This window comes from Leopardus geoffroyi, chromosome B2 (genome assembly GCF_018350155.1).
Source record: "Leopardus geoffroyi isolate Oge1 chromosome B2, O.geoffroyi_Oge1_pat1.0, whole genome shotgun sequence".
Taxonomy (NCBI): Eukaryota; Metazoa; Chordata; class Mammalia; order Carnivora; family Felidae; genus Leopardus; species Leopardus geoffroyi.
In genome coordinates this window covers 16,646,915-16,674,088 of record NC_059332.1, presented here as the reverse complement: position 1 = coordinate 16,674,088, position 27,174 = coordinate 16,646,915, and the positions used below count along the sequence as shown (strand labels likewise).

At 43.5% G+C, this 27,174-nt stretch overlaps 1 protein-coding gene across 6 annotated transcripts in view; it reads left to right on the top strand.

Annotated features, from left to right (window-relative positions):
- The window catches only part of HIVEP1 (HIVEP zinc finger 1), a 148,669-nt gene extending 122,965 nt beyond the window's left edge, over window positions 1-25,704 (top strand). For 4 of the 6 annotated variants that reach the window (XM_045497391.1, XM_045497392.1, XM_045497390.1 and 1 more), the window contains exons 7-9: window positions 520-621; window positions 22,120-22,631; window positions 23,848-25,704. In XM_045497391.1, coding sequence (XP_045353347.1) covers window positions 520-621; window positions 22,120-22,631; window positions 23,848-25,086 — 1,853 coding nt within the window. In that variant the 3' untranslated portion in view covers window positions 25,087-25,704. The remainder of the gene's footprint in view (window positions 1-519; window positions 622-22,119; window positions 22,632-23,847) is intronic. The other 2 variants (XM_045497395.1, XM_045497396.1) reach the window with 2 other exon arrangements.
- Window positions 25,705-27,174: the final 1,470 nt, after the last annotated feature.

Here is a 27,174-nt window from a genome sequence, read left to right as displayed (position 1 = left end):
GAGTAGAAGCAGTTGGAAAACTGACCCACAGAGATGTTTCTGCAACTCAGGGTATTTAAGGCTCCGTGGAAAACAGTCTTGCTAAAGATAAGCTTACGATAAAAACTAAAAGGCATGCAGGGAAACAAAGTACCATGAGGGAGATCCGGCAGGCACAGTGGTGGAGAATTTGGACGCCAGGAACTACACATCTTAGTGCGATCCAAAAGGGACTTTAAATTGAGGATGTTTAAAATGTTTTAAAAAAATAAATAAGGACGACAGAATAGAGACCAAAGGCAAAAGTAGACATTATCCGAGTAGAAGAGGCAGAATTGAAAAGAGAAGTTGTTAGTAGTAAATAACAAGGTTATTACAACATACAGATACAAGTATTTTCTTTTGTCCAAATTTGAGTCTTGGAACTGTATAACCACAGTCTGTGCTTTCATTTGAAGTAGGAATGGAATTTGCCAGTGTTGACAAATGCAGCAGCAAAATACTACTGCGTAAGCTTAGTAAACATTCTTTTCCCTTAAGGAAATCTGACAAAACACATGAAGTCCAAGACACATAGCAAGAAATGTGTGGATTTAGGCGTCTCAGTAGGTTTAATAGATGAACAAGATACAGAAGAATCAGGTAAGGCTTTATTCCATATTTTTCATAAATGCTATTTACGATGTACTATTTTTTTTTTTTTTGCGTCCATGTTCTTCTTTCCATTCCCACTGATACTGCTTAGTTCTTATTTTCGTTACTGTTTATTTACACTGTACAACAGACTCCTGCTCAGTTTCCCCATCATTAATTTGTCTTCCTTCCCGTCCATCCATTCCCACGGATGTTAAATTAATCTTCGTGAAGCCTGCGTCTGGTCATACTACTCTGTTGCAAGTCTTCCATTGGTTTCCATTTGCCGACTGAATAAATGATGAGCTCGCATCCCCCGAATCCTTTATGATCTGGTGTGTGCCTGCCTTACCACCCTTCTTTCTCCTTTCTTTCTTTCACCTACCCTAATGCTTAAATTTCCTGCTTACGTGACATTGATCTGGCTCTCTGCCTGTACAGCCCTCCCTCAAAACCCTGCCCTCAATCCCCACGCAAAACGTGGCTCCCAGCGCGCATCGGACAAAATCGTACTTTCCTTCAAGGTCTACCTCAGATCCACCGCTGCCATGAAGCCTTCTCTGATTTTTCCTTCCCACACTGTGGGAAACCATTTTTCTCTTCTCTCAGCTCCTGTAGTATTTCCGAGTTTGCTCTCTGAAAGCATTGAATCTCTTTCTGCCTCATTTTTGGATTATTTACGTGCCGACCTTTCCTCCTCACGGAGATTCTTAAGCAGATCATGAGCAGAACTGATGACGGAGTGATCCTAGCTGCACCCGCAGCCCTTAATGCAGGGCCTTGCATGTAGCAGCCGCTCTGGGAATGTTTGTGCAGTAAAACACTTGTGTGCTTCCCCAAAATGTTTGTCATTTTGAAAACGTTGGCTGGGGGTTTTCATGACGGTGTTAACAAATCTAAGTGTTTATCTCTGACCAATTTTGAGGGAAAATAAACCCATTCTTCTGTTCTAATTAGAAAGTAGAATTCTTCTTTCGTGAGACTTTTTACATAGGTCAAGAATTTATCAAAGAGGGGCGCCTGGGTGGCTCTGTCGGTTAAGCGTCCGACTTCGGCTCAGGTCATGATCTCACAGTTCGTGAGTTCGAGCCCCACGTCGGGCTCTGTGCTGACAGCTCAGAGCCTGGAGCCTGCCTCACATTCTGTGTCTCCCTCTCTCTCTGCCCCTTCCCTGCTCATGCTCTGTCTCTCTCTGTCTCAAAAATAAATAAACATTAAAAAAAAATTAAAAAAAAAAAAAAGAATTTATCAAAGAGATAAGTTTTCTTTAAAAAAGAAACTTTCTGTTTTTGAAAAGTGCCCTAAATTAGACATTTACCTGCTTGCCATGTCTTAGTTAACATGCATTAGTTTGATACATAGAATATTTCCAAAGAGTAAATGGTGAGCACACCATGGTAAATATAGGTAAAAAGTCAAAACGCTTTTAATTCCACCTAACAACCGGTAGCACACTAAATGAATGAGCCTCAACTTATTTCTAAATATGCAGAGGAAGTGACTCACGTCTTAAGTGGTACAGCTGATATGATTCAGTATTTTAAGCACATGGAGAGGATTGCCTTTAACTCCTTTTGGGGAATAAACTGATGCATTCTCGATAGAAGAAAAAAGATAATCGTAACAAATTTAGGACAATAAGGAGTTTTTTAAGTGTTTTAGACACCTTGTTGCTTTGATGCATGTTAGGGGTGGCCAGATCAGGATTTAAAAGTGCATATCACATTAATGTACATGTCACTTTTCTTAGGAACTTATTTATTAAAAGCCGACTGTTGAATTGCCAGAAATTGAATTCTACGTCCGTGTCTTGAAACAAAGACACTGACACAGTTGATAGAATTAATTATAATTCACTTCTAATATAGACAGTTGGTTTATTTTCTGCTGTTAGTAATCATGCAGTGAGTGAACTACCATCATGAAGGGAATAAATTTTTTTATTTGCTTTATTATTGATTTGCTTTGCTATTATTTGCTGTATTGCTATTCTACCGAGTCATTCAGAAGTAGAAAACTGGGAAGAATGAATAAGAGTTTCAGCAAGTTTATTATTACCCACTGACTAGGAAAGGTACGAGGCAGAAATGGGAAATACTACTGTCTGAAAAACACGGACACACAGGAAGTATTATTACAATATATGCTCATTTACAGGTTTTACTTCTTGAGGAAGATCTCTCTGTCTTATAAAAAGTAAGTGGGGCGCCTGGGTGGCGCAGTCGGTTAAGCGTCCGACTTCAGCCAGGTCATGATCTAGCGATCCGTGAGTTCGAGCCCCGCGTCAGGCTCTGGGCTGATGGCTCGGAGCCTGGAGCCTGTTTCCGATTCTGTGTCTCCCTCTCTCTGTGCCCCTCCCCCGTTCATGCTCTGTCTCTCTCTGTCCCAAAAATAAATAAACGTCGAAAAAAAAAAAAATTAAAAAAAAAAAAAGTAAGTGAAAGAGCCTCTACAGTTAAAGGAAGGGAGTGTTTATATTCTGAATTTGCATAGGACAATCAAGTGTGGTTTCCATGAATTATCATGTATTGTTTAGATTGGCTGACAGACCGACTTACACATCTATTCATTCATTTTTCTATTCCGCAGCTTGTTCCAAAAGCACATGCAGCAGGGTTCAGGTTATAACTCAAACTTGATATTCTAATTGCGTATTCAGAGGAGACCCTCTGCTAAAGCTAGGTATTTTACTTGTTTTTCTCTTGGCTACTTTTTTTTTAATTACTGTGATTATGGGTAGTATATTTTGTTTTTTCACCGTTTTTATTGAATAGTAGATTCAATATTGGCACATAGGTGGATTTTGCCAAGTGTCGTGCCATTCTGGAGACCTAACGGTTCCTAACGAATATGCCAACAAATCTCTTCTTCCTTCGCTTTATTATGGGCTTGGAATGTAGGTGTAAATGTAGTAAAAATTTGTTGTTTGAAACCAGTGGTCTTGTTTTCCTTTCACTCTATTGTGCTTTCAAAAAACAATATTTTGATTTTTTTCTAAATACAAAAAGATTACAAAGAGTTTTATTACCTGTATTCATGTATTCATGCCAGAGTTGATTATTATATTTTCTCTTATTTGTTTCAAGTCTTTTTCATAAATTCAGTGTGTTTTTGGAAAACAAAAACAGCAAAACAAGTCATTAGGTCACCTTTCCCGGTCACTCTCCCTCCCAGAGGCGGACGCCAACTGAGCTAAGGGGTTCTCTTTTCAGTTCGTGTGACATACATTTATTTCCACATCCGTGACTAGTATGTGGTTGGTTGGCTCGTGTTTTAAATTTGCATGAACGGTATCTATCACCTTGTATGTCGATGCCAAGAAAATGAATTTTGCTTGATAACTTTGAATGGGTTTCCGGAGCCATTTCTTTTTCTGCACAGCCTTAACCATACTTACATTGCAGGAATTTACATTTCGGCCCATTAGATGAGTGATAGTCTGCCATCTTTGTTTGTGTTTTCTTCATTACTCTCCTAAGGTGGTTGTGTCTTATTATTCTTTGGAAAGAAGTTCCGCTCTATTAAATCAATGATAGTTAGCCAGGGGATCTTGCTTAACAGTTCCTCAGGTGTCTGTGCTTTTAAGGGAGAAAGCCCAGAAGCCTGCAGTGGGGTGCTGCCTGTCTGCAGGCTGTCCTGTTTTCTGATTGCACACAGCCCCAGAATGCACCAGCTGGCTCTTCTCTTTCCATTTCCTTGGCTGCCCCTCCTCACCTCCCTGGCCTCACCTCCCCACCCTGGGGCTGGGCTGGCTAATCTCTTTTCTTTTCTGTCTATACCCACTCACCGGGTTAATCTCATTCCGTTTTCTGACCGTAAATACCATCTATCTGCTGCTGATTCCAGCACTCACTCCAAACTGGCACATCCATCTGGCTGCCGGCCACCCCCACTCGCGAATCCGATGGGCATCTCAAGTCGGACGAGCCCCAGACTTCCGATTTCCCCCCTTACCTCCAAGAAGCACGCCTCCCCTCTCGTCTTCTCCCATCCTTCCAGCTACTAAACCAAAAGTCTTGAAGTCACCCTTGAGACCCTCCGTCTCCAATTTACCCCTAGAACCTTTGGCTTTTTTTTTTTTTTCTTTCTTTTTTCAAAAGGTGTTCAGGATCCCATTACCTCTACCGCCCAACCCTGGTCACAGCTATCACCACCTCTATGAAATCGCTTGGAGGAGACCCTGACTGGTCTCTGTGTCCAACTCCAGCCTCTCTACGGACTCTTCCAACATGGCTGCCAAAGTGTTTTGTTTTCCTTACGTCATCATTTTGCTTAAAACCCGCTAAAGGTTTCCCGTCTCATTCAGAGCTCTGCTCTGCTGTGTGCTTCGGGGCTCTCCAGCCCACTCACCTTCCTCACACTGTCTCTCCCAAGCTCGTTTCCTGTGTCTTCTGCCCTGGCTCAGTCAGCTACACCCACACGCACCTTCCTGCTCTTCATTAGACAGCCCAGCAGGCCCCATCTCGGGGCCTGCGCTCATTTCCTCTCTCCGGAGTGCCCTCCGCCAGATCCCGCAGGACTTCGCTCATCACCTCCTTCAGCGCCCTCTTCCAGTGCCGCCCTGTCAAGGAGGGCTTCCTGACCCCCCTGCGCCAAAATCACCCTCACTGTCTTCCTGCCAGCAATTCCTGCTCCTCTCTGTTCTGCTTTGTCTCTTATGGCACTTACCCCTACCCGGGGTGTGTGTGTGTGTGTGTGTGTGTGTGTGTGTGTGTGTGTCATTATCTGTTCCTTTCAACTAGGAAGTAAATCATAAGGACACGGATTGTAATATGCCCACTGCCATATCTCCAGCTTCTTAGGATGGTGGCTGGCAAGTGACAGGTAGTAAATAGTTGCTGATTTAATGAAGGACTGGAGGGGAAAATGACCTATTAGCTCTCAGAAAATTGTTCCATATTATTATGTTTAGAATTTGACATGTTAGTTTCCATGAAATCCCTTCACTCAAATCCGGTGGTAGCCCTAATATAGTATTTAATGCCTTTACTATAAGCAGTGTTTACATGACATGGCCTAGGCAGACACAGGTGACATTGAGGCGATGACGGCATGTGTTAATTTGTTATTTATTGGTCATTGGATCAGAAGACTAGAAGTTAGTTCAAGTTCTCCGATGATTCCACCATTCCAGATGGGTGAAGATCTGTTCTGTTCTTCAGTAGTTCCAGAGAAGAAAAGTTAATTCTCTCATTGACACATCCATTTACGTACTTAGCACTTGAGCAGCTGTTACATGCATAGTCACTGCCCTCAGGAGGCACAGACTCAGCAGGGCTTGCTCCCCAAGGCTGGGGTTGGGGAAGGAGCAGAGATGCCTCGTTGGTTGTAGAAAGATGACCGAGGGTGTCCCGGAAGTAGGGGAAGGGGCTTATCCATCCATACGTTGCTTTATCGGCGACGTACCTGCAGCTGACGGGGGCCAGCATTCTGGACCGAGGGAGTCGTTTGGGCAAAAGCCCCGAGGTTAGGAGAGCGAAGTAGGGTACTGATAAGCATGTAACTGGGACAAGATGTGAGAGAGTTGGACAGGACACATAGCTGACCAGTGCTGAGGGACGGGTCCGACTACGCAAGGGCGCACTCGCTCCAGGTGCAAACTATGCTCACTTATCCTTAGATAGAATCAGAGTCTCTGCTGTGGCAGTTGATACAGATGTCTTGATGTTGTGACACTCGAAAACCATTATTTCTTTGCTATGATTTTTCTAGTACTTTCACTCTTCTGTTTTTTAATTTATTTTTGAGAGAGAGACAGACAGAGTACGAATGGGGGAGGGACACAGAGGGAGACACAGAATCCGAAACAGGCTCCAGAATCCAAAACTGAGCTCTCAGCACAAAGCCCAACGCAAGGCTTGAACTCACAAACTGTGAGATCATGACCTGAGCCCAAGTCAGACACTTAACCAACTGTGACACCCAGGCACCCCCATATTTTTATTCTTTTAAACATTCCGTAATATGTAAAGTGTTCCCAAGACTTAAAAAGTTTAATTTTTTTAATGTCACCTACAGTCATTTAAAGCCATTGCCTCCTTAGACCCACATACACCTGTCTTTCACAAAAGAAAAGATAATGGGGCTTTTAACCCGTGACTCTGGAATTTTCATTGCTGAGCTCTTTTTTTGTTTTGCTTTGGTTTTATTTTTGTTCTCCTCCCACCCCGCCCGCCCCCACCGATGATGTGATTTTTATTTTGTAGTGAGAAATTAGACCATAGTGACTAAAAGAAGCATGATTTCATTAAGTGGATGGTCCCGTTCAGCAGCAACAATAAAACCATAGCATAGGGCAAAAGGCTCTTTCTGGAAAGCTGTTTCTATAGAGAAAGTGCCTCAGTTCTTCTATGTCCCTTATTCCCCTGTAGATGGAGTTTACAAGGTTGGGTGGAAAGTCTGGTGTGGTTTCTCTCTCATGACATCCAATTGCATGTATACATGTGTATCGACTAACTTAGAAATCTCGTTCTTCATTTATTAAATTAGGGAGCACTGTTTCCCCTGGAATTAATTTCTACTCTGACCCAGCATCACTCTGGTATAGAATTGTCCCCATAGAATAGACTGTCCTAAAAGGTAAGGGCCTGATTTGTTCCCACTTTTAAGGTTTCTGTGTATATTTGGAAACCCTGCCCTTATCGACTCCATAAGGATGTGATAAGGCCTAGCAGCTTGTTATGAAGTGTTTCACTTTTACCGTCAATTTCCCTTCCAGAGGAAACATACAAATTACCAGGCATACATTTGTAGGAGATGAAGTGGCTGCCTTTTAAAAACTTAGGAAGGAGAGTCCATGCTTTCAGGTATTGCAGTTTTAAATTTTGAAGCGTACATCTGCTGGTAGACCGGAGCTTGGGGCTCTGAGGCTGGTCAGTGTCGAGTGATCTTCCATTCAAGTTCGCTTCTCTGCACCCTCCTTACCCGCTGGGGTTGCCCATCACCCTGGCCACAAGGGCAGCCTCCCCCTCGTAGGGATCAGATGCATGGCAGTGGTTCCTCCTGCGACTTTAGCTGCCACCTAGGATCCCCTGCCATCTCGACATTCCTGCCTGAGAGCGTATTCTCCGTCTTCATGGCCCCACCGATGAAAACGAGCAAACCTGCTGTCTTTGTTCTTCAGTGGTGAACAGCTTTCTCAAATGCTTCTGTGGCATCCTGGGGTCTTGATATCGTTTCTCATATTTGTAATCTAACATATATCCAGTATTAAGCCTGTGCACACGCACTGTCAGAAACCACACTGGGATTCCAGCTGCCGCGTGTCCACAGTAAACATTCAGGAAAGTGCCAAGGGCTTGGCTGGCAGTGAGGTGCACGGCTCTTAGCACGGTTAGCTTTCTTACCTGTATTTCAGAAAGGTAGTGGTACCGGTGGCTTCGCAGATGCCTTTCATGCCGACACAGCCTCAAGTTGTTGGGAGCCAGCTAGTCCAGCCAGGTGAAAAGTGGAAGTCAGGAATAACTAAGTAAACTCAACCAGTTGACTGTCCTTTAGCAGCACCTGGCTCTTCCTAAATGCAGTTGACATTGGTCACTAATTACACTGACAGGTTGTAGATGCCTACTGAAGAGAATAGTGATTCAAGAAAACTAAGTGAGATTCAGGAGCCCCTTGTCTTTTGGGAACCGAACCCATTCCTCTAAAATGTCAAGGCTCGATCAGCATGAAAATTTGTGATGTTGTCTTCTCCGGGTACTGGTTTAAATTCCTACGGAGTTTTGATAGCCGCGTGACAGATTTCCTGGTTTAACAGTGTAGGAGCGGCATGGGCAGTGGGGTCCTACGGTGCCGTAGGAGGGGGGCTTACCTTCACGACCATCGCAGACAGACTGCCCATGCTAACAGGACATGTAATAACGTACAGCATATCTTTAAACCTTGATCACCTCAGACCTCTGAGAGATGGGGGTCAATCTTTTTAAAGGAAAAAGTAACCCACAATGATGTTATTAGGGAAACCGGATTCTAAATGCCAGACTTTGCCAGAATAGCACCCAAAACCCTATCCTGAGAACAGTGTGTTTAGGCTTACAGGAAAAATTTAGGGGTTTGGCCATTTAAATAGATCTTTTCTGTAGCACACGTGTGATTGCCACCAAGAACTAGCCTCTCTGAGCTTCTATTTGTTCAACAAAATGTAGCAAAGGCTCAGAAAGGCAGGAATTACTAGAGTATGTCACCAGAATATTTCTTTCTTTTTGTTTGTTTTTTGTGGTTTTTTTCGGTTGTTTTGTTTTTTGTTTTTTGTGTTTTTTTTTTCTAGAGAAAGAGAGAGAGCACGAGAACAGGCAGGGGAGGGGGATAGGGACGCAGGGACAGAGGATCCAAAGCAGGCTGTGCGCTGACAGAAGTGAGCCCAATGTGGGGCTCGAACTCACGAACCGTGAGATCATGACCTGAGCTGAAGTCGGGCACTCAACCGATTGAGCCACCCAGGCACCCCCGAGTATTTATTTCTTAACCATTTTTACCATTTGGTAATGTCTTGGCCAGCTTAGGGCCTTCTGGGAAAAGTCCAAGGCTTCCTATGCTATATGTATAGTTATTTCTGGATGTCTGCCTCGTTTTGTCTAGTTTCAACAAAGGTTTCCTCTGGGCTTATTTCTCCTTAACCTTCGTGTTTCTTTTCCTGGTATTATCGTCAATCTTTTTTTTTTTTTTTTTTTTTTTTAATTATCCTAAACCTGTTCTCTTCTGTGCCCACCAACATGATACTGGGAATGTCCTTCATTGGGGTCACGTGCATGCTCGCTGGGTGATAAAGAGCACTTACTGAGGATCAATGTGAAAAGGATGGTGGACGAAGGACTGAAGACCCTGGATATTTTAAATTCCTTACTACTCTTAGTAACAGCAGGCTGCATGGCTGCCCATTTTAGCCTGTAATTCTTGTGCTGATGTCCAAGGGGAGTAAATGGACAGATGCTTGGAAACATTTACTTTGAATGAAGCAGGAGGAATTACAAATTGTTCTAAGCCTACCATTAAAATAAGGACATTTGCCAAGGGGTGCCTGGGTGGCTCAGGCAGTTAAGCCTCTGATTTCAGCTCAGGTCATGATCTCATGGTTCCTGAGTTCGAGCCCCTCATCCGGCTCTGTGCTGACAACTCAGAGCCTGGAGCCTGCTTCACGATTCTGCATCTCCCTCTCTCTCTCTCTCTCTCTTTCAAAAATAAATATTTAAAAAAGTAGATTTTTTTTTAATTAAAAGGAAATAAAATACGGACATTTGGCATTGTGAAGAAGTTTCTGTTTAGCTTAAAACCAGCAACTCGAGCTGTAATTATAGTATGTGCTCACGAAAAGTCTCATCCCTCCAGCCAGCTGCACGTGGCCCTCCTATTCGTCTTGTCGTGCAAAGTTACACTGTCTCAGGAATTTGGTCCCTGTGTTCTTGGGGTATTAGCGAATACTTTTTCGTTTTCACCTTTTATGTCAAAAAACGCGCTGCTGGCTATTTGCTTTCATGCCTTGATCCAAAGAATGTTTTTGTCAACAGAATGCCGGACCTCAGTGCTAGGAATGTTAATATGTGCCCTCAGCTGCCAAACTGGGAGAGCCATTCAGCGTGGCAAAATGCAGCTGCAAAAGTGATTCTCGCTGGGGGTGAGGTAGAGGATAATGTGTGTAAGAAAACGATGTTAGCTCGCAGGATTTCAAACCTGTAGCACATTTACCCTTAAAATAAATTGAAGTGTGTTTCTCTAAATGAAATCCTGTCTACATGAAACCTGCACAGTATGTTTTTGTCACTGGGATTTTGTTGGAAAACATTAGTACTCCTAAGAAAAATTTCCGTGTACGATGTGAGACCATAAGAGCTCTTAAGATTTATATTTAAGATAAATAAGTCTTAATGCCATTAACAAACGACACAGATAAGAGTCTTTCGGTGTACTTCCTAAAGTAAAACGGTAAACTCTGGCCCATTACATGCTGAATGATGTTTTCATCTTTTTAAAAACATCCAAAAATAACACAAAAGTTTATTACTGCAGTAGTTGCGGGCTTTCAAGGAAAATTTCCCCAGTTTTTGCGGCTGTTTGTCTGGATCTCCAAGTAATATTTCTAAACATGTGAGAAGAACAAAAACAGATGACAGCAGGAGAGTGTGGATCCCGGACGGGGTGGTGCTGACCTCTCGTGAGTCTGAGCACCTTCCAGCAGGTGTCACTGTCTGGCAAGGATGGGAGGGCGGGGTACCCTTCATCCAGCCCGCGCTGGGTTTTGAAATCCATGTCTAGGGATATTGTTCGAAACATTTACTCTTGAAGAGCAAGGTCACTGCACCGAATACCTCTTCTTTCCCTCGTGAATTTAAATTCACAGAAAATAAAGTTAATTTTACACTTGCATAAAATTTTACTGAGTATTGGAAAAATAGGAAGTAATAGAAGTCTTAAGGGCCACGCATTTATGAGTTTGGGAACAAGTATGGTTTTTTTTTTTTGTATCTGTTCCGGGCTCCCCGGGTGATGCAGAGGGGTCAGACGCTCCAGCCTTGACGCTCCTGGAATATTACACTCTGTATTGTCCACACCACGAAGGGAACGGTCGCAAGAATAGTGCGAAGTCAGTACATCTTATTGGCGTAACGACAGGACTCCTGGATACATGGAAACCTGGTTCCAGATTTCCACTCTGATGCGCCCGAGCCGTATAGAAATCGCTGAACTAGGATGAATTTGATGATCGGTGCTGCTATGAGGTGCTTGTTAGATTTAAGCATGACAGCAGAATATAGACGTGGGCAAATTTTCTTCTGGAAAGGGCCGGATAGTGAATATTTTTAGGTTCTGTGGGTCATACGGTCCCTGCCGTGACTACTGACGCTTGTGGTTGTGGCCAAAAGCTGCCTTAGGCGGTTTGTAAACCAGCAGGCCTGCTGTGCATCGGTGGAACTTGACTGACCTGAACAGGCAGCAAGCCGCACGCGGCCAGCCCAGCAGCCGTAGTTTACCGGCTTCTGATGTAACAGGTGCTCGGCGTGGTCTGGCGTAGTAGTTACTACACTGTGTAACCTGCTACAGCAAAACGAGCGATACCGCAGAGTCCTAAATGGTTAAGTTTGGGGAGTGGTTAACAAGTCTGTGTTCTCGTCCCCGCTGGCTTGTGATCACAGACGAGTCACTTTTCCCCGCTTTGTCTTCTGTCAGCCTAATTTCCGGGCAGTAGCAATCATCGTCTTTGGGGGTAGGAGTGGGGCTAAGGGGACCGCGGGGTTACATGAAAGGACTTTTATTAGCACACATAAACAAATTCGTGTTCATGTGAGTGGGTGGGCTCTGCGTCGGTGCTACGGATATTTAAAAGGATGCCATCATCTTCCATTCATTTAAGCTCTCCGGTCCATCTTTTCTCTGTCACCCTAGAGGATCAACCCTGTTTAACAAGTATGTAATGATCCAGAATTCATTTTCAGGTTTCCAAACAAGGACAGTGGTCTCCCCCTTCAGGAGTTTGAAGACACAGCGCATGCAGGGAGGTAAACATTACTCTCTCCTTGTCTTGGCGAAGGAAATCTGCAGAAAGGAATCCCAGCCCTTGTTAGGTCCTCCCAAGCTGTAGGCCTGTGGCTCTGGCCAGGGAGAAAGGAAGGTCCCGTAAAACCACCCTGTGTGTCTTCCTACCCATCATACCTCCAACTTTGGTCTGAAACTCGGCGTGATCGAGGCGAAATCAGATTAAAATGGAGGCAAATAGTTTTACCCCCTTCTCCTTAAACAGTGTATGGTTTTTGTTGTTTTTTTTTTTAAATCTCTCACATAAACTGCATACACTGAAAATCTGTACCTATATATAAATTGCAGTGTATTTGTGGTGAAATATAAAAGGTTAAGTTACTAGTTTACATTCTTCTTGGGGATTGCATTTTGTATGTTCTCCTATTCATAATCAAAGATTCTAATGTGTGTACCTATAAACATTTCAACTCATGCATAGTCATAAGCTAGCTGCATTTCTGTAATTTATTGTTGACCTTTCATATCACTCTGTAGTTAGATTTTTAAAATATGACATTGGAATGGGGGATGTTTAGCACAGACTCAGGAGCCAAACATAACCTGGGTTTGAATCTCGGCCCCGACACTTGTGAGCTGTGGGCTTGACACTTGAAAATAATTAACTGCATTTCACAGTTTTTAAAATTATTATCTGAGGAAATGTCACGTCCTTAACTAGTCCTTGTTTTAGTCATGATCAAATAGGATTGAGCTATGTGACGTGCTAAGCTAGATTCTACTAGAGTCCCGGTGGCCAGACCCAGAGTAGAGCCATTCAGTCCCCTTATGCACAATGAACCAAGAGATGTAACAATAGGTGCAAGATACAAGGTAGGAACAGGTTCAGGTGGTAAAAATTTAACATGTGTATGTAGATCCTGGTATATTTTGGAGAAATCTCCTATGCTTTTAAATTGACCAAGAGAAGTGTTGGCTTTGGTCTCAAGAACCAATAGTTTCTTATTAAACAATAGGAAAGAAAAAAATTGCTTCGCAGAAAGAGAAGTCTTTATGACTGTGAGAACAGCAGGGAGGTGGATTTCATGCAAGCCTATCTGAATGAGATGGAATATTCGTGTCGATAGAGTAAGGACAAGACCCTGGAGTACTGACCAATTGTTTGTTTCACGCAGTTTTCCAAAAGATTATTTTAGTCTCACAGAAAAGCTGCCGCAAACGAGTGTAGACAGTTCCCGTGAGCTCCTCACCCAGCCTCTCCTTGTGTCGGCGTCTACATAACGCAGGACATTTGCCAACCCTAAGAGACTAACTCCAGCTCCGCGTTAACTGACTAAAGGACAGAACTGACTTGAATTTCACCAGTTTTGCCACCGTTGTCCTTTTCCTGCCCCGGGGTCTCCTTCAGAATCCCACACTGCCCTTCGTGGCCCATGCCTCTTTAGACTCTGCCAATGTGTTCCCCTGTCGCTGTTGTCTTCCGTGACCTAGATGTTTGTAGGGAATACTGATCGGTTATTTTGTAGAACGTCCTCAATTCAGGGTTTTCTGATGTACGCTCACGATGGGATTGGGGTTGGCAGTATTAGGAAGGTGCCGTAGGGTGACTGTACTTTTATTAGTGTTTGTATCGGAAGGTACATTACGTCAGTAGGTATTGTTGGTCACGTTAACCAGGACTCTCTACTGTTAACTTACTGCCTGTTGTCGTTGTTAAACGTTTATGGGAGATGCTTTGAGAATATGTAGATGTCCTATTTCTACATTGGTGGATCTTGCTGAGGGATTTACTAGAGCGTTCTAATTTATTAATTAGAATTTTTCTGCAGGGAGAAGTTACCATGTCTCCTTTTGTCCCCTCAGCCTTTTATTCAGTTATATCACTATGGACTCAAAGATATGTATTGTATTCTTTGGGTTATAATCTTTTACGGTGTTTGCTTGGGTACAGCTCAATAAAACGGGCCATCGAGAGCTCTTTGAGGTCTCTTCCTGTGCCCTTTCAACCTGCCCCATGTTTTGTTTTGTTTTTTTAAGAAGTTCCTGATTTTCTAGCACCCCAAGATGTTTCAACCCCAAAATCAACCATTTCTACAAGGCCTCTGGTTCTCTTTACCGGAGAATGGTATTTAGAAACCAAGATCTCGCTGGATGGTGTGTTCATTGCTACTGACCTGTCACTGCTTCTGAGCCCTCTCAGTGGATAGTGCTAGGAAGTATATGTACATGTGCTAACTCCTACTTACACACTATTTCTGTATCTGTGTGTGTGAATACACACACACACACACACACACACGCACACATACATGTTATGCCATATACATGAATGAAACACGAGTCCATACATGTTTCCAATTCCAGGCCAGCACCACAAAGTTGATTCTAGCATATTCTATTTCCTTCTTTTTCTTTCACCCACAATGAGGAACCCGGTCCTCATCTACAATGCATTTACGTATTTGTTCAACTCCAGTGTTCATCAGTGAGCCAGTTCCCGAAATCCTAACCCACCCGAGAAGGACAGACTTAAGTTGCAGTGCAGTGTTTGGGTGCAGTTCTTTTTGTCTTTAGCCTTCACCTCACCTGGTCAGAGCCCTCTTTGCGAAGGTCACCTAGGGTCCATCACCCCAAAAACTCCCCTAGTGCCATTCCTTCATAGACAACTGCTTCTCTTACCCAGCAACCCCTAGCACCACTGATCTCTTTTCCAGAGTGCATATAAAAGGGAAAACAGAGTAAGTAGCTTTTCGGGTCTGGCTTCTTTCACTTAGCATAAGGCAAGTAAGAGTTATCCATAGTTCATTTCTTTTTATTGTTAAGTAGTATTCCATTGTATTGATGTGTCATGATTTGTTATCCACAGACCAGCCAAAAGATCTGGAGTGCTGCTAGTATTTGGCAAATATGAATGAACTTGTCATAAGACATTCATGGGGCTCCTGGGTGGCTCAGTCCGTTAAGCATCCGACTTCGTCTCCGGTCATGATCTCGCAGTTCACAAGTTCGAACCCACATCGAGCTCTGTGCTGACAGCCCAGAGCCTGGAGCCTGCATCAGATTCTGTGTCTCCCTCTCTCCCCCTCCCTGCTTGCACTCTGTCTCTCTCTCTCTCTCCAAAATGAATAAACGCTAAAAAAAAAATTTTTTTTAAAGACATTCACGTATAGGTTTTTATATGAATTTAAATTTCCATTTCTGCATGGTTTCATACTAGGGGTAGGAATCTCTGGGTCATATGGCTGGTATAGGTTTAATATTATAACAGACTGTCCAGACTGCTTTTCAAAGTGCCTGCATCATTTTACAGTCTCACCAGCAATGCATGGGAGTCGAGTTATTCTGTGCCCTTCCCAGCACAGTTTAAAAAAACTATTCTAACAGGTTTACAGTGGTATTTGGTTGCAGTTTTAATTTGCATTTCTTTAGTTGATGATATTGAGCATATTTTCATATGCTATTTGTTTTCCAGATGTCTGGAAAAGTATTGGTGAAGTATTTATTCAGAAATTTTGTCCATTTTTCAAGTGGGACATGTATTTATTGATTGTTGAATCTTAATATTTTTAAAAAATATATCCTGGAAATATTTTCTTTGTCAAAAATGTAATTTGCAGAAGTGGTCTTGCCATCTACGTCTATCTTTTTGTTCATTTTTGCAATGTCTTTCTCAGAGGAAAAAAAAAATGAATGTTCAGGTTGCCTAGTTTATCAATTTTTTTTTTAATTGTGCTTTTGGTGTCCTACGTAAGAAACCTTTGTCTACCCTAAGGTTACAGATTTTCTACAGTTTTCTTTGAGAAGTTTTACAGTTGTGTATTTTACATTTAGATATATGATCGGTTTTGAGTGATTGTGGAAGATATAAAGTATGTGTCATGTTTTTCCCATGTGGATGTCCATTCGTTTCAGTGATATTTATTGAGAAGACTGTCCTTTCCCCATGGAGCTACCTTTCTGTTTTGTTTTGTTTAATTTATTCACTTTTGAGACAGAGAGTGTGAGCTGGGGAGGGGCAGAAAGAGAGGGAGGGAGAGAGAATCCCAAGCAGGCTCCGTACTGTGAGCACAGAGCCTGAAGCGAGGCTTCAACTCACAAACTGTGAAATCATGACCTGTGCCAGAATCAAGAGTCGGATGCTTAACTGACTGAGCTTTTTTTATGAGATTTTGTGAGATTTTTATTGCAATTGTATTGCATCTATAGATTGAATTTGGGAGAAAGGCTACCTTAACAATATTGAAACTTCTAGTCTGTCTCTGAATATACTAGATGTCTTCATTTACTTCTGTCTTTCGTTTCTTTAACTAGTATTTTGTAGTTTTCAACCTACAAATCCTGCACATTTTTAAATTTTATTCTTTTGGTGCTATTTTAAATAGCATTGTGGGGTTTTTTTAATGTTTATTTATTTTTGAGAGCGGGAGCGTGCCCGTGCACACATGGGGGAGGGGCAGACAGAGAGGGAGACACAGAATCCGAAGCAGGCTCCAGGCCCCGAGCTGTCAGCACAGAGCCCGACGCGGGGCTCGAACTCACAAACCACAAGATCGTGACCTGAGCTGAAGTCAGACGCTTAACCGATTGAGCCACCCAGGAGCCCCAAATAGTATTGTATCTTTAATTTTGAATTCTAGTTGTTCATTGGTGGGCAATAGAGTTTTTAATAGATTTATTATCCTTTTAATATCTATGGGTTTGTAGTAATATCCCCTTTTTCTTTCCTATTGCTGGTGATTTGTATCTTTTTTTTCCCCTTGGCCAGTATTACTAGATGTTTGTCAATTTTTTTTTTTTTTCATTTCTTTCCCCAAAGACCCAGTTTCTGGTTTTATTGGATTCCTGTTTTTCTTTTTTCAATTTCTTTATTTCTGTTCTCATCTCTGTTATTTCCTTTCTGCTCCCTGCTTTGGGTTTAGTTTTGGTTTCTCTTTTTCATTTCTAAAGGGGAGAACTTACATTATTTATTTGAGACCTCTCTTCTAACAGAAGTGTTTGATACAGTAAGTTTCTCAATAACCACTTCTTTAGCTGCATGCCACAATTTGAGTGTTATATTTTAATATTCATCTAGCTCAGGAGCGCCTGGAGGGTTCAGTCAGTTAAGCGTCCAACTTCAGCTGAGGTCATGATCTCATAGTTCATGAGTTCAAGCCCCACATCCATCTCTCTATCAGCACAGAGCCCGCTTCAGATCCTCTGTCTTCCCTCGCTCTCTACCCTTCCCCCATGCTCTTTCTCTGTCTCTCTCAAAAATAAATAAACATTTTAAAAATATAAATTCATCTACCTCAAAGTATTTCTAACCTTTCTTTGAGACTTACTCTTTGACCCACAGATTATTTAGGAATATGTTTCGTAAGTCTGGAATATTGGAAGATTTTCAGGTATCTTCCAATTATTGATTTCTAGTTTGATTCTGTTTTCATCTGAATACTTACTCTGTGACTTTTATTAACTTAAATGTGTTGAGGTTTGCTTCGTAGCTCTGAATATGGCAGAGATTGGTGAACATTCCATGTACACTTACAAGGAAAGCAGAGTGTGTTACTGCTTGGAATGTTCTATAACTGTCAGCTGGGACTAGTTAATTGGTAGTGTTTTTCAGGTCTTCCTTCTGTGTTGTCGCCCATTTTCTGTACGCTTGTTCCATCACTTACTAAGAGTGGGATGTTAAAATCTTCAACTCTAATTGTGGATTGGTTTATCACTTTTTTCAGTTTTAGCCCCATTTATTTTGAGGCTCTGGTTTATTAGTTGATATACATTTAGGATTATATGTCTTTTATCATGATGTAATGTTCCTGTTCATTCTTGATAGTATTCTTTGTTCTGAAATCTACTTTGCCTGGTACTGATACAGTTTTTCCAGCTGTGATTTCGTTAATGTTGTAAGGTATACTTTTCTCCAAACTTTATTTTCTTTTTTTTATTTATTTTTTTATTTTTTAAAAAAATTTTTTTTTCAACGTTTATTTATTTTTGGGACAGAGAGAGACAGAGCATGAACGGGGGAGGGGCAGAGAGAGAGGGAGACACAGAATCGGAAACAGGCTCCAGGCTCTGAGCCATCAGCCCAGAGCCCGACGCGGGGCTCGAACTCACGGACCGCGAGATCGTGACCTGGCTGAAGTCGGACGCTTAACCGACTGCGCCACCCAGGCGCCCCATCTCCAAACTTTATTTTCAATCTGTTTATGTCTTTCTGTTTAAAATGGGTTTTTTTTGTATATAGTATATATACTTGGCACTTGCTTGCTTAATCCAGTCTAGCAATTTCTCTCTTTTAATTAAGGTGTTAGACTTAAATTCCTTTTAATGTTATTTTTCATGTAGTAGAATAAAACCTACCACCTTGCCACCTGGGTGTGTTTTTTTTTATTTAATTTTTTTTCTTTTTATGACTTAATTGCGCATTTTTTTTGACTCTGTTTTATCTCCTCCTTGACTTTGTTATTTACCCCTCTTTAGAAAATTTACTTGTCTTCCTTCACATAATGCTGCATTACTTCACATGCAGCTTAGAGACTTTGTAACTGTATTCACAGTACCTCCTTTCCGTTATTTGTGCTGTTGTTTTCATACTGTCTACGTTTACCGGTGCCGTAAACACCCGCTCCATTATGTCTGCCGCAGATGTTCAGTTGTCTTTTAGAGCAAGCAATTAAAACTTTACAGAAAAATCCTTATTCTGCTTCTGATACTCTTCAGCTTTTTGTGTCGATCCACATTCCCTTCTGAGCCCGTATCCTCTCTACCCAAAGAGTTTCCTTGAACATTTACTGTCAAGTAAGTCTACTGGCAGTGAATCCCCTCCGCTTGTATTTTTCTAAGAAAGTCTGCATTTCTCCTTTGTCTTTGAACACGGTTTCCGTTGAGCATAGAACTCTGGGTTTGGCCATTTTCTTGTCGTCATTGTTACTTTGTTTTTCATTTGTAGCATCTCACTGCCTTCTCCGTCACCTGTGTCCAGCTCTCAGCTGAAATTCCCACTGGACCCTGCGGGTGGTCCACAAGCCTTTAACCCATCAATTATTTTGAATTCTCTGATGCTTCTGACATCTGTGTCCTATCCGACTGGTTCTGATTGCTTTTTCTCTTCTGCATACGTGTTTTTTTTCCTGCTTTTTTGTATGTCTCGTAATTTTTGTTACGAGAGCTAGACATCTTGTGTAAGACAGTGGAGACTACGTAAATAGGCTTCCTGCCTCTTGACAGGTGTGCCTCTCCTGCCGGGCCTTTAGTGTGGGCATCAAGAGTTTTTGTAGTTAGAAGTGGGGCTGCAGGTGCGTGATATACGGCAGGCTTCCAGCACCAGAGGCTTCAGATTCCTCTAGACTTAACTTGTCTTTGGGGGAGGAGGGGTTGATTAGGATGGCAATGCCCATTTCAGTCCCAGTTTTAGGCGTCTCAGTGAGTGTCAGTCTACACATTCCCGTTCATCTCCTATCCCTCTCCCAACAGTTTTCGGCTGTTACCCGTTACGTAAAGGTCTTAGCTTGGCATTTAGGGGTGAGGGGGAGGACAGGATGCCCTCGGGTTCCGATTCAGCCTCAGACTCCCACATGCGCCATGCTTTTAGGTTTCTGGGCCGTGGCGCTTGTGTTCTCCCACCACTCCCTCAGCTGTTGTGGGGGACTCAGCTGGTAATCTTGTCCTTCCTCAAGGAGTAGAGCTGTGTTTTTTCTCCTGTTCCTCCCCTCTCCCCACTGCAGTAAGTTTTCACTAGGTTCCTAAGGGCAGCAGTGCTTGTGCCGTTCCCTCCGCAGTGTTTTTCCCTAACGGAGCGAGAGGAAGTGGATCCAGGTGGAATGTCTTGTTCCTTCTCTCTGGCTACGGCACCTGTCCCCCAGATCTGGACAACAGGGGATACCTCACACTCTTTCCTGTGAGGACTTGAATGGGGTTCATGGCATAGAGCCTGCAGGAAAGAGTAGCTTCAGAGGATTCACACAACGTGGGCAGTCCATACTTGGCTCTGACCAGCCTGTCATCTGTTGAACAGCAACCTCCCGGCCAGTGTCCCATCGCACACACCCCAGATGATGCTGGCTTATGTCTGCTCTCTTCCCACAGACACCGTCTCTGTTTACAGTTTGGAGTGTTTGATTGACGGGGACCTCAGCTTTATAGGGAATATTGAAAAAGTCATCAATATGAAGATAGCCTTGTTTGTTTGTTTGTTTGTTTGTTTGTTGAAGATAGAGTAATAATTTTTAAGTGAAAGCACATCTCACCCTAGTTGGACTTTGGAGCCGGGCTCGCCTCTGGTGAAGTCAGCCCCCCTGTCTGGTAACCTGTTCCCTGGTCATCTCATGTCTTTGGATTTTCTTTCCCACTTTCCCCTCAGTCTCTTAAAATATGTCTGACTCGGCACTGTTGGAGCAAATTCAAAACAAATTGGGAATGACTCCAGTTTTGAATTTCAACCATCTGATAGGGGTCAGGAGAGCTATCTGTGAGGCAGGGGGCAGGCCATTTACCCAGAAATCACCCATTCCATCTCTAGCACGGGCGCCTGGTGGGATTCAGGATATTAGCATTATTTCATAGCAGAACCAGCAGAACCCTCAACGCAAAAAGCATATGAAATCATGTGTTAAAGTAACCTAAATGAATGTGTTTTGTCCTTGAATGTTTTAATTGTAAAAGTAACGTGCTTGAGATCAACAGCAGAAAAGTTCTAGTCCATTCCACCCTCTTGAAATAATCAGCCTCCAATGGTTTGGTGTCGATCCTTTGAGACTTTTCTCTAAGAACTTGGTAATATAGAAGGAATAGTAAAATCAATTAATACACAGACCATTTGGGATATGCAGGAAGCAAACGTGTTGCTTATTTCCCTATTATTTTTCCTGCTCAGAAAGTATACATAAATGCAGAATGTTAAAAGTATGCGTAAATGACAGAACGGTTCGCAGCTAAGCTGAATACATTCTGATACCTTCTTTATTATAGCTCAGCGCCAGAGATTTGGGGTAGAGGTGTTGCATTCATCCGCCATTTAACTTTTTAAAAGTTTATTAGCTTTCTAAGGGAAAGAACCTCTAATTTTGTGAGATTCTGAACAGATAAAAATTTAAATCCAGTTTCCACATGATCTTACGAGAATTAAGAAACTATTCCCTGGACCTTCCTGAATCTTCTTTGTTAAACACGGTCCCGTGTGACATTATGAGGCTGATACTAATGACTCTTATTAGTTATGGTTCCTCTTCCTGTGAGGAGCGAGTTGGATTACCACAGGGAAAAAATGACAGGAAAATTTAGCACCTCTCTTAGCGAAAAGAAAAGAAAAAGGTAGAAGTCTTAAGTCCTAGAGAGTATTACTACCCAGAGCACAATGGAAACCTCTCTAAAATACTATCCAAATATCAGTTCACGTATTTCATAGAATTATCAAATAAAATTATTGGGCTCACAAATCCAAATGCCATCAGTTTGTTTCGCTTTTTGTTTCAGTTTGTTCAAAAGAGAGGCAGAGAAGTAGCTAGAGCTCAGGAAGAGTTGTGTTGAACTCTGTCAAATTTTTTATATCTTCCCGTCTTCTTTAATGGTTGAGTCCTTTACGGGCTCTGTGCTGACAGCTCAGAGCCTGGAGCCTGCTTCCGATTGTGTGTGTGTGTCTCTCTCTGCACCTTCCCTGCTCGTACTCTGTCTCTCTCTGTCACTCAAAAAATAAATAAACGTTAAAAAATTAAAAAACAAAAATAGTTGAGGCCTTTATTTCTGATTTTCTTGGTATATTATCCTCACCTGCCTAACCTCCCGAGGCCCATTTCACATTCTGCGTCCCTGACAAGTGTACTGGCCATGCCACTCTCTGTCAGCGCCCCACTTGTCCGATTCCTGGCCCAACTGACTTATTCTTCCCCCTGCCACCCCTCCTCGGCTAAACTGGAGACTTTCTGTGAGTAGGGCCCTTCTCTGTTATGGTCCTCACAGCATTGCCAAGCTTATAAAAACTAAAAGAAAATAAAAGGCTGCACCTGTCCACATGCGAAACATGCTATAACATCGCCCCTCGGTTGTTTTTATTAGATGAGAAGCAAAGATTCGGTTTCGAGCGGTCTGGGTATGACCTTGAAGAGTCGGATGGCCCGGATGAGGACGATAACGAAAATGAAGATGACGATGAAGACAGTCAGGCTGAATCTGTCTTGTCAGCGGCTCCCTCCGTTACGGCCAGCCCGCAGCATCTTCCGTCTAGAGGTGGCCTCCAGGATCCTGGGAGCGCAGAGGAGGACGTCAGGATCGCCGACTGCTTTTCTGGGGCGCACACGGACCCGATGGACGTTCTACCCAGAGCCTTGCCCACCAAGATGACCGTACTTAGCACGGTGCAGTCAGACCACAGCCGGAAGACAGAGTCTCCGGTGAAGACCGGGCCGCACGCCGCAAAAGACGGAGAAGAAACGGCTACTCCCGTCGACTCTTCTAGATCACCTGAGGCCACGCCCAGGTCCCCGTGTCACCAGATGTCTGTAGACTACCCTGAATCAGAAGAAATTCTGGGAAGTTCTGTGGCCGGAAAGAACACTACTTTAACCCAGGTAAATGTCTTGTTGTAGGGATTCCCCACAGGAGGATCCTCATGGCTCAAGAAAATAATGTACTTAAGTTTGTTTTTTTTTTTTTTTTTTTTTAATTTATGGCTAAGTCAGTGGGTTCAAGCGCAAGTTTTGGTTGTATTTAAAGGCAAAGGACTTTATTTATGCCCCCTGGATTCTTGCTGGGTATTTTAATCAGAGGTCACATGTTACTTCACATAAATCTGTGAAAGAACCAAATGGTTCTCTAAAACTACACTCCTTTTTAAAAATATATATGTTCCAATTGGGAACCTGACTCTTGGGACCTATTTATCCCCCTCGCTTGCCCTGAATTGCTTTTCCAGTGGCATCGATTGATGTGACGGATCTGTGCTAAATTATCCAAACATTTTGCACTTTGCCCCTGTCGACACGACAGCGACCAGTGTCTGTGGCAAAGGTAATGTGGCCCCCAAAAATGTATCAAGAAGTTCACTTTGCTTGAATGATGAAATTGCTGTGACAGCTTGGGAAAGCTTCCTGCCGGAGAACCAGCTCGGGGCTAGACACGGGCCTACAGAAAGCCACCCTCCGTGTGCTTTTTACCCCTGGTGGCTCATGAGGAGTGTTTAATTCTATGCCGAATATATTCATCCCACTGACCTCTTAACGTCTCTTACCTTCTCTTATGTCTTGTATGTATTGACGATGGCCATAGGGTTTATTTCTAAATGTGGCAGATCTTGGTTTGCTAGGTAACACTGGAGAAAACGAAAAAGTCTGTGAAAGCTCAGATTTCTATAGGCTATTCTAAATTAATATAATTTAACAATTGCATTAATATTTACATTATACTTGATATTTAAATTAAATTACTTCCAGACTGGTCACCTGTGTTCTCAGCTTCTCTATCCCAGATCACTTACATACCTGCCAGTGCCTGGAAATCTGATTTTCAGTAGACCTTTCACAAACATAGGAAGCAAGGGAGGGAGGGAGGGAGGGGGTGAAGGTAGGAAAAGAGGGGAGGGGAGGGGAAGAAGGGAAGGGAAAGGGAAAGGGAAGGAGGAAATTTGCAAAACTGCAGAGTATTCCATGAAATGCGTTGCTGTTCCTTGCCCTAGAGATCAAAGACATAATAGATTTTTTAGTTGGGAATTTCTTTTTTATAACGAAGACATCATTTTTTAGCAGGCCTGTCATTTTTATGTGAATATACACGCTTTCTCCTCGTTAGGAAGAGGAGATTTTACGCTGGCAGTTTCGCTGGAAAGGGGTTTTGTCTGTTGTCTTTCAGGGCACCGCTTGCGTGCGACAACCCCCTCCTGCCGCTGAGCGCGGCCCGCACACAGCAGTGGGGGCTCCCTCAGGGGCCTCGCCTCAGCCTGACGCCCAAGAGCAGAAGCAGCAAGTGACCCTCCAGACCCCTCCGGGCCTGCCCTCTCCCCAGACTCATCTGTTCAGCCACCTCCCTCTGCATTCTCAACAGCAGTCCAGGACACCTTACAACATGGTTCCAGTCGGGGGAATCCACGTGGTCCCCGCCGGCCTCACGTACTCCACGTTCGTGCCCATCCAGGCGGGGCCGATGCAGCTCACGATCCCCGCCGTCAATGTGATTCACAGAACTGTGGGCCCGCCCGGGGATTCGGTTGCAGAAGTTCCCGGCGCTCCCAGCCCCGCGGGAGTGGCCGAATTGAGCGGCGTGGTGCCGTGTATACCCATTGGCCAAATCCGCATGCCGGGCCTCCAGAACCTCAGCACGCAGGCCTTGCAGCCGCTGCCTTCGCTGGGCGTGGAGACCGTCAACATCCTGGGCCTCGCCAACACCAACGTGGCCCCGCAGGTGCACCCGCCGGGGCTGGCGCTCAGTGCCGTGGGCCTGCAGGTTCTCACCGCAAACCCCTCCCCGCAGAGCAGCCCCACCCCTCAGGCGCACATTCCAGGCCTCCAGATCCTGAACATTGCCTTGCCCACTTTAATCCCCTCTGTCGGTCAAGTGCCCGCCGACCCGCCGGGGGTTCCCGAGATGCCCCCTTCCCAACCCAGGGCGCGGGAGGCGCCCCCCAGGCCGACTTCGGGAGCCGGCGCAGATCAGGGCGGCGGGGCCTCGTCTCCTCAGGGGTCCCCCCAAGTCCAGCGGGAAAATGCAACACACGTTCTAGATGCGTCTGCCCCCGCGAGAGACCCCGGCCGGCCCGACGGCTCAAGGAAAGCGGACGCGGGCAAGGCCGCCGCCGTGAATCACGTGAAGCCCAGGCACGAGCTCGCCCCTCTGCAGGGCAAACCAGCCGCCTCGGCCGAGCCTCTGCTGCAGGTGCGTCCCGAAGCTTCCCTGGAGCCTTGCGGCCTGCGGACTCGCTCCCCCGAGGGCCAGGTGCCCGGGCCCGCAGCGCCGCCCCGAAGGCAGGCCACCGCGCAGTTCAGCGACGTGAGTAGTGACGACGACGAGGACAGGCTCGTGATCGCCACCTAGTGGGCCTCGACTTGGGGGGGTTTGGTTTGGTCTGGGCTTTTGGTGGGGTTGGTTTTGGGTTTTTTTGTGTTTTTTTGGTTTTTTTGTTTTTGTTTTTGTTTTTATATAACACTTAAAGGTTTCTTTGAAAACCCTCCTTTCCTTAAAGCACATTTTTCTGACATAAACTCATGACTAATCTTTGTGCAATCATGAACTTTTGACCAATAATTGTTGTTTTGTGTCCGCTCCAGCCATTTTTGTACATGTTGTATAGACACTTGTGCCTTTTAGGAGTTTATGTTTAGAAGCTGTACAGATTGTTGAATATCTATATACATAAAATATATATTATATATGTATATGAAAACCAGGTAGTTATTTGTGTTTAGAAAGAAAAAAAAAACCCTGTCAAATAAATCAAATGATTAAATTATATGTTGCACTGTTAAATATAAATTTTTATGGCTGTGGGGCAGAGTTTCTGTGTATAAATTAGTATGTAAACTCCATATTTATTGTATTCATATTAGTCTTTGAAAATGGGTCTGTCCTTCCTGTGTAAGACAGTAACTTTACACTTCAGACAGATTTTCTGTGTCATGAAATGTTTCAGTAAAATATTGTTTACTGACTTTACCTTCGCTTCACTTGCGCCTTCTTTATATGTTTGGCGATCAGTAATCTGTGTTCCGAAAATAGCCGTAGGTCACATTCTGTCTACGCTCAGCCTCACCCTTAGTTTTGAGAAACGGGGGCTTTACTGGTGTTACTGCCGTGCGAAACTCCGTGAAACCCACCCAACTGTGAGGAGTAACTTCATAGCCATGAACTCCTAGAAGGTTCGCTACTTAGAACTCTTTTTGTAAATGCATATGGCACAGAGCCTGGAATGGGCAAACTTCCTCAATGGAGGTGGGACCATTTCTGGTAAGCAGAAAATAAGTTACAAAAACAGTTGTCCTGAGAACTTGGCTGAGGCCCGTGCTCCACCCCCAGGTCTGTCCAGTAGCCGCGGACTCTTTCTTTCCCTCATAATAAGTTCTGCTTTTTTACGCTCCGAGAGCTCTCTGACCAGTACCGAACCACAGAGGGCCCAAGATTTACAGAAGAACCAAATTCAGACTTTGAATTATTTACGTGATTCTCTTTAGAAATGATGCTTTCCTGTCCTGGGAGGCTTAACTGCCCTTACTCATTCAGAAAAAAATTCAGTTACCTTTGCAGCGATTGGCATTATGACCTAAGCGTTACAGATGCTGGATCTGTGAGAACGTATTTTAACGTTGGAATTGAGTATGTCGCACATCGTGAAGGCAATGCATTCACATTTTTTTAAAGGCGGCCTCCTTTGTGGGGATACCAGGGCTCTGAAGCCGTTGAGACCACAGACTCTTTGGGGGAAGTATTCTAAGGAGTTTGGAGACCTGCTATTGGTGAGCCCCCGCTTCCTGTGACTTTGGGAAAGGCACCTGCCATCTCGGTCTGCATGCCCTAAACCTAAATTATCGCTAGAAGGCAGTCTGGCCGCAGCAGGCTCTGATGGGTCTGTGATGCTTTGGACGCATGCTTAAATTTTTATTTACACTTACCGACAGATTAAGTACCAAAATTCTCTCAAAAATATAAAAAAAAAAACAACTTTATTTCAAGATAGATTTGAAAAGAATCCTAGAAACTTCTATTATATCCATCTATCAATACGGTTGTTGAAAATGAAGTCCATTATCCATCAAATACCTCAAAATTACTGTCTTAACTTCACGTCATGCTTTCTATTACACTTTTTGTTGTACTTGGCCAAAGATTTTAAAGCAGTGTAACATTTTTATTGTGTAATCACATTTTAGGTATGTATAGCTTCTCTAAATTCAAAAGTAATGCTCAGAATTTCAGGATCGGGTTTTTCTTTTTAGTTTGTAGAGGGAGAATTTTCTTAATTTTCCTACATTTAGCCAAATACCAAATGTTGTGATATAATTGGATGCCCCCTTGAGAATTTTATCTAATGGTGCCATGTATCTTAAGTTTCTTTTGCAGTCTTGACTTTTTAAGATTCATTACATTATACACATATCTTTAATATTAGTGACTTTAGTACTCTAATGT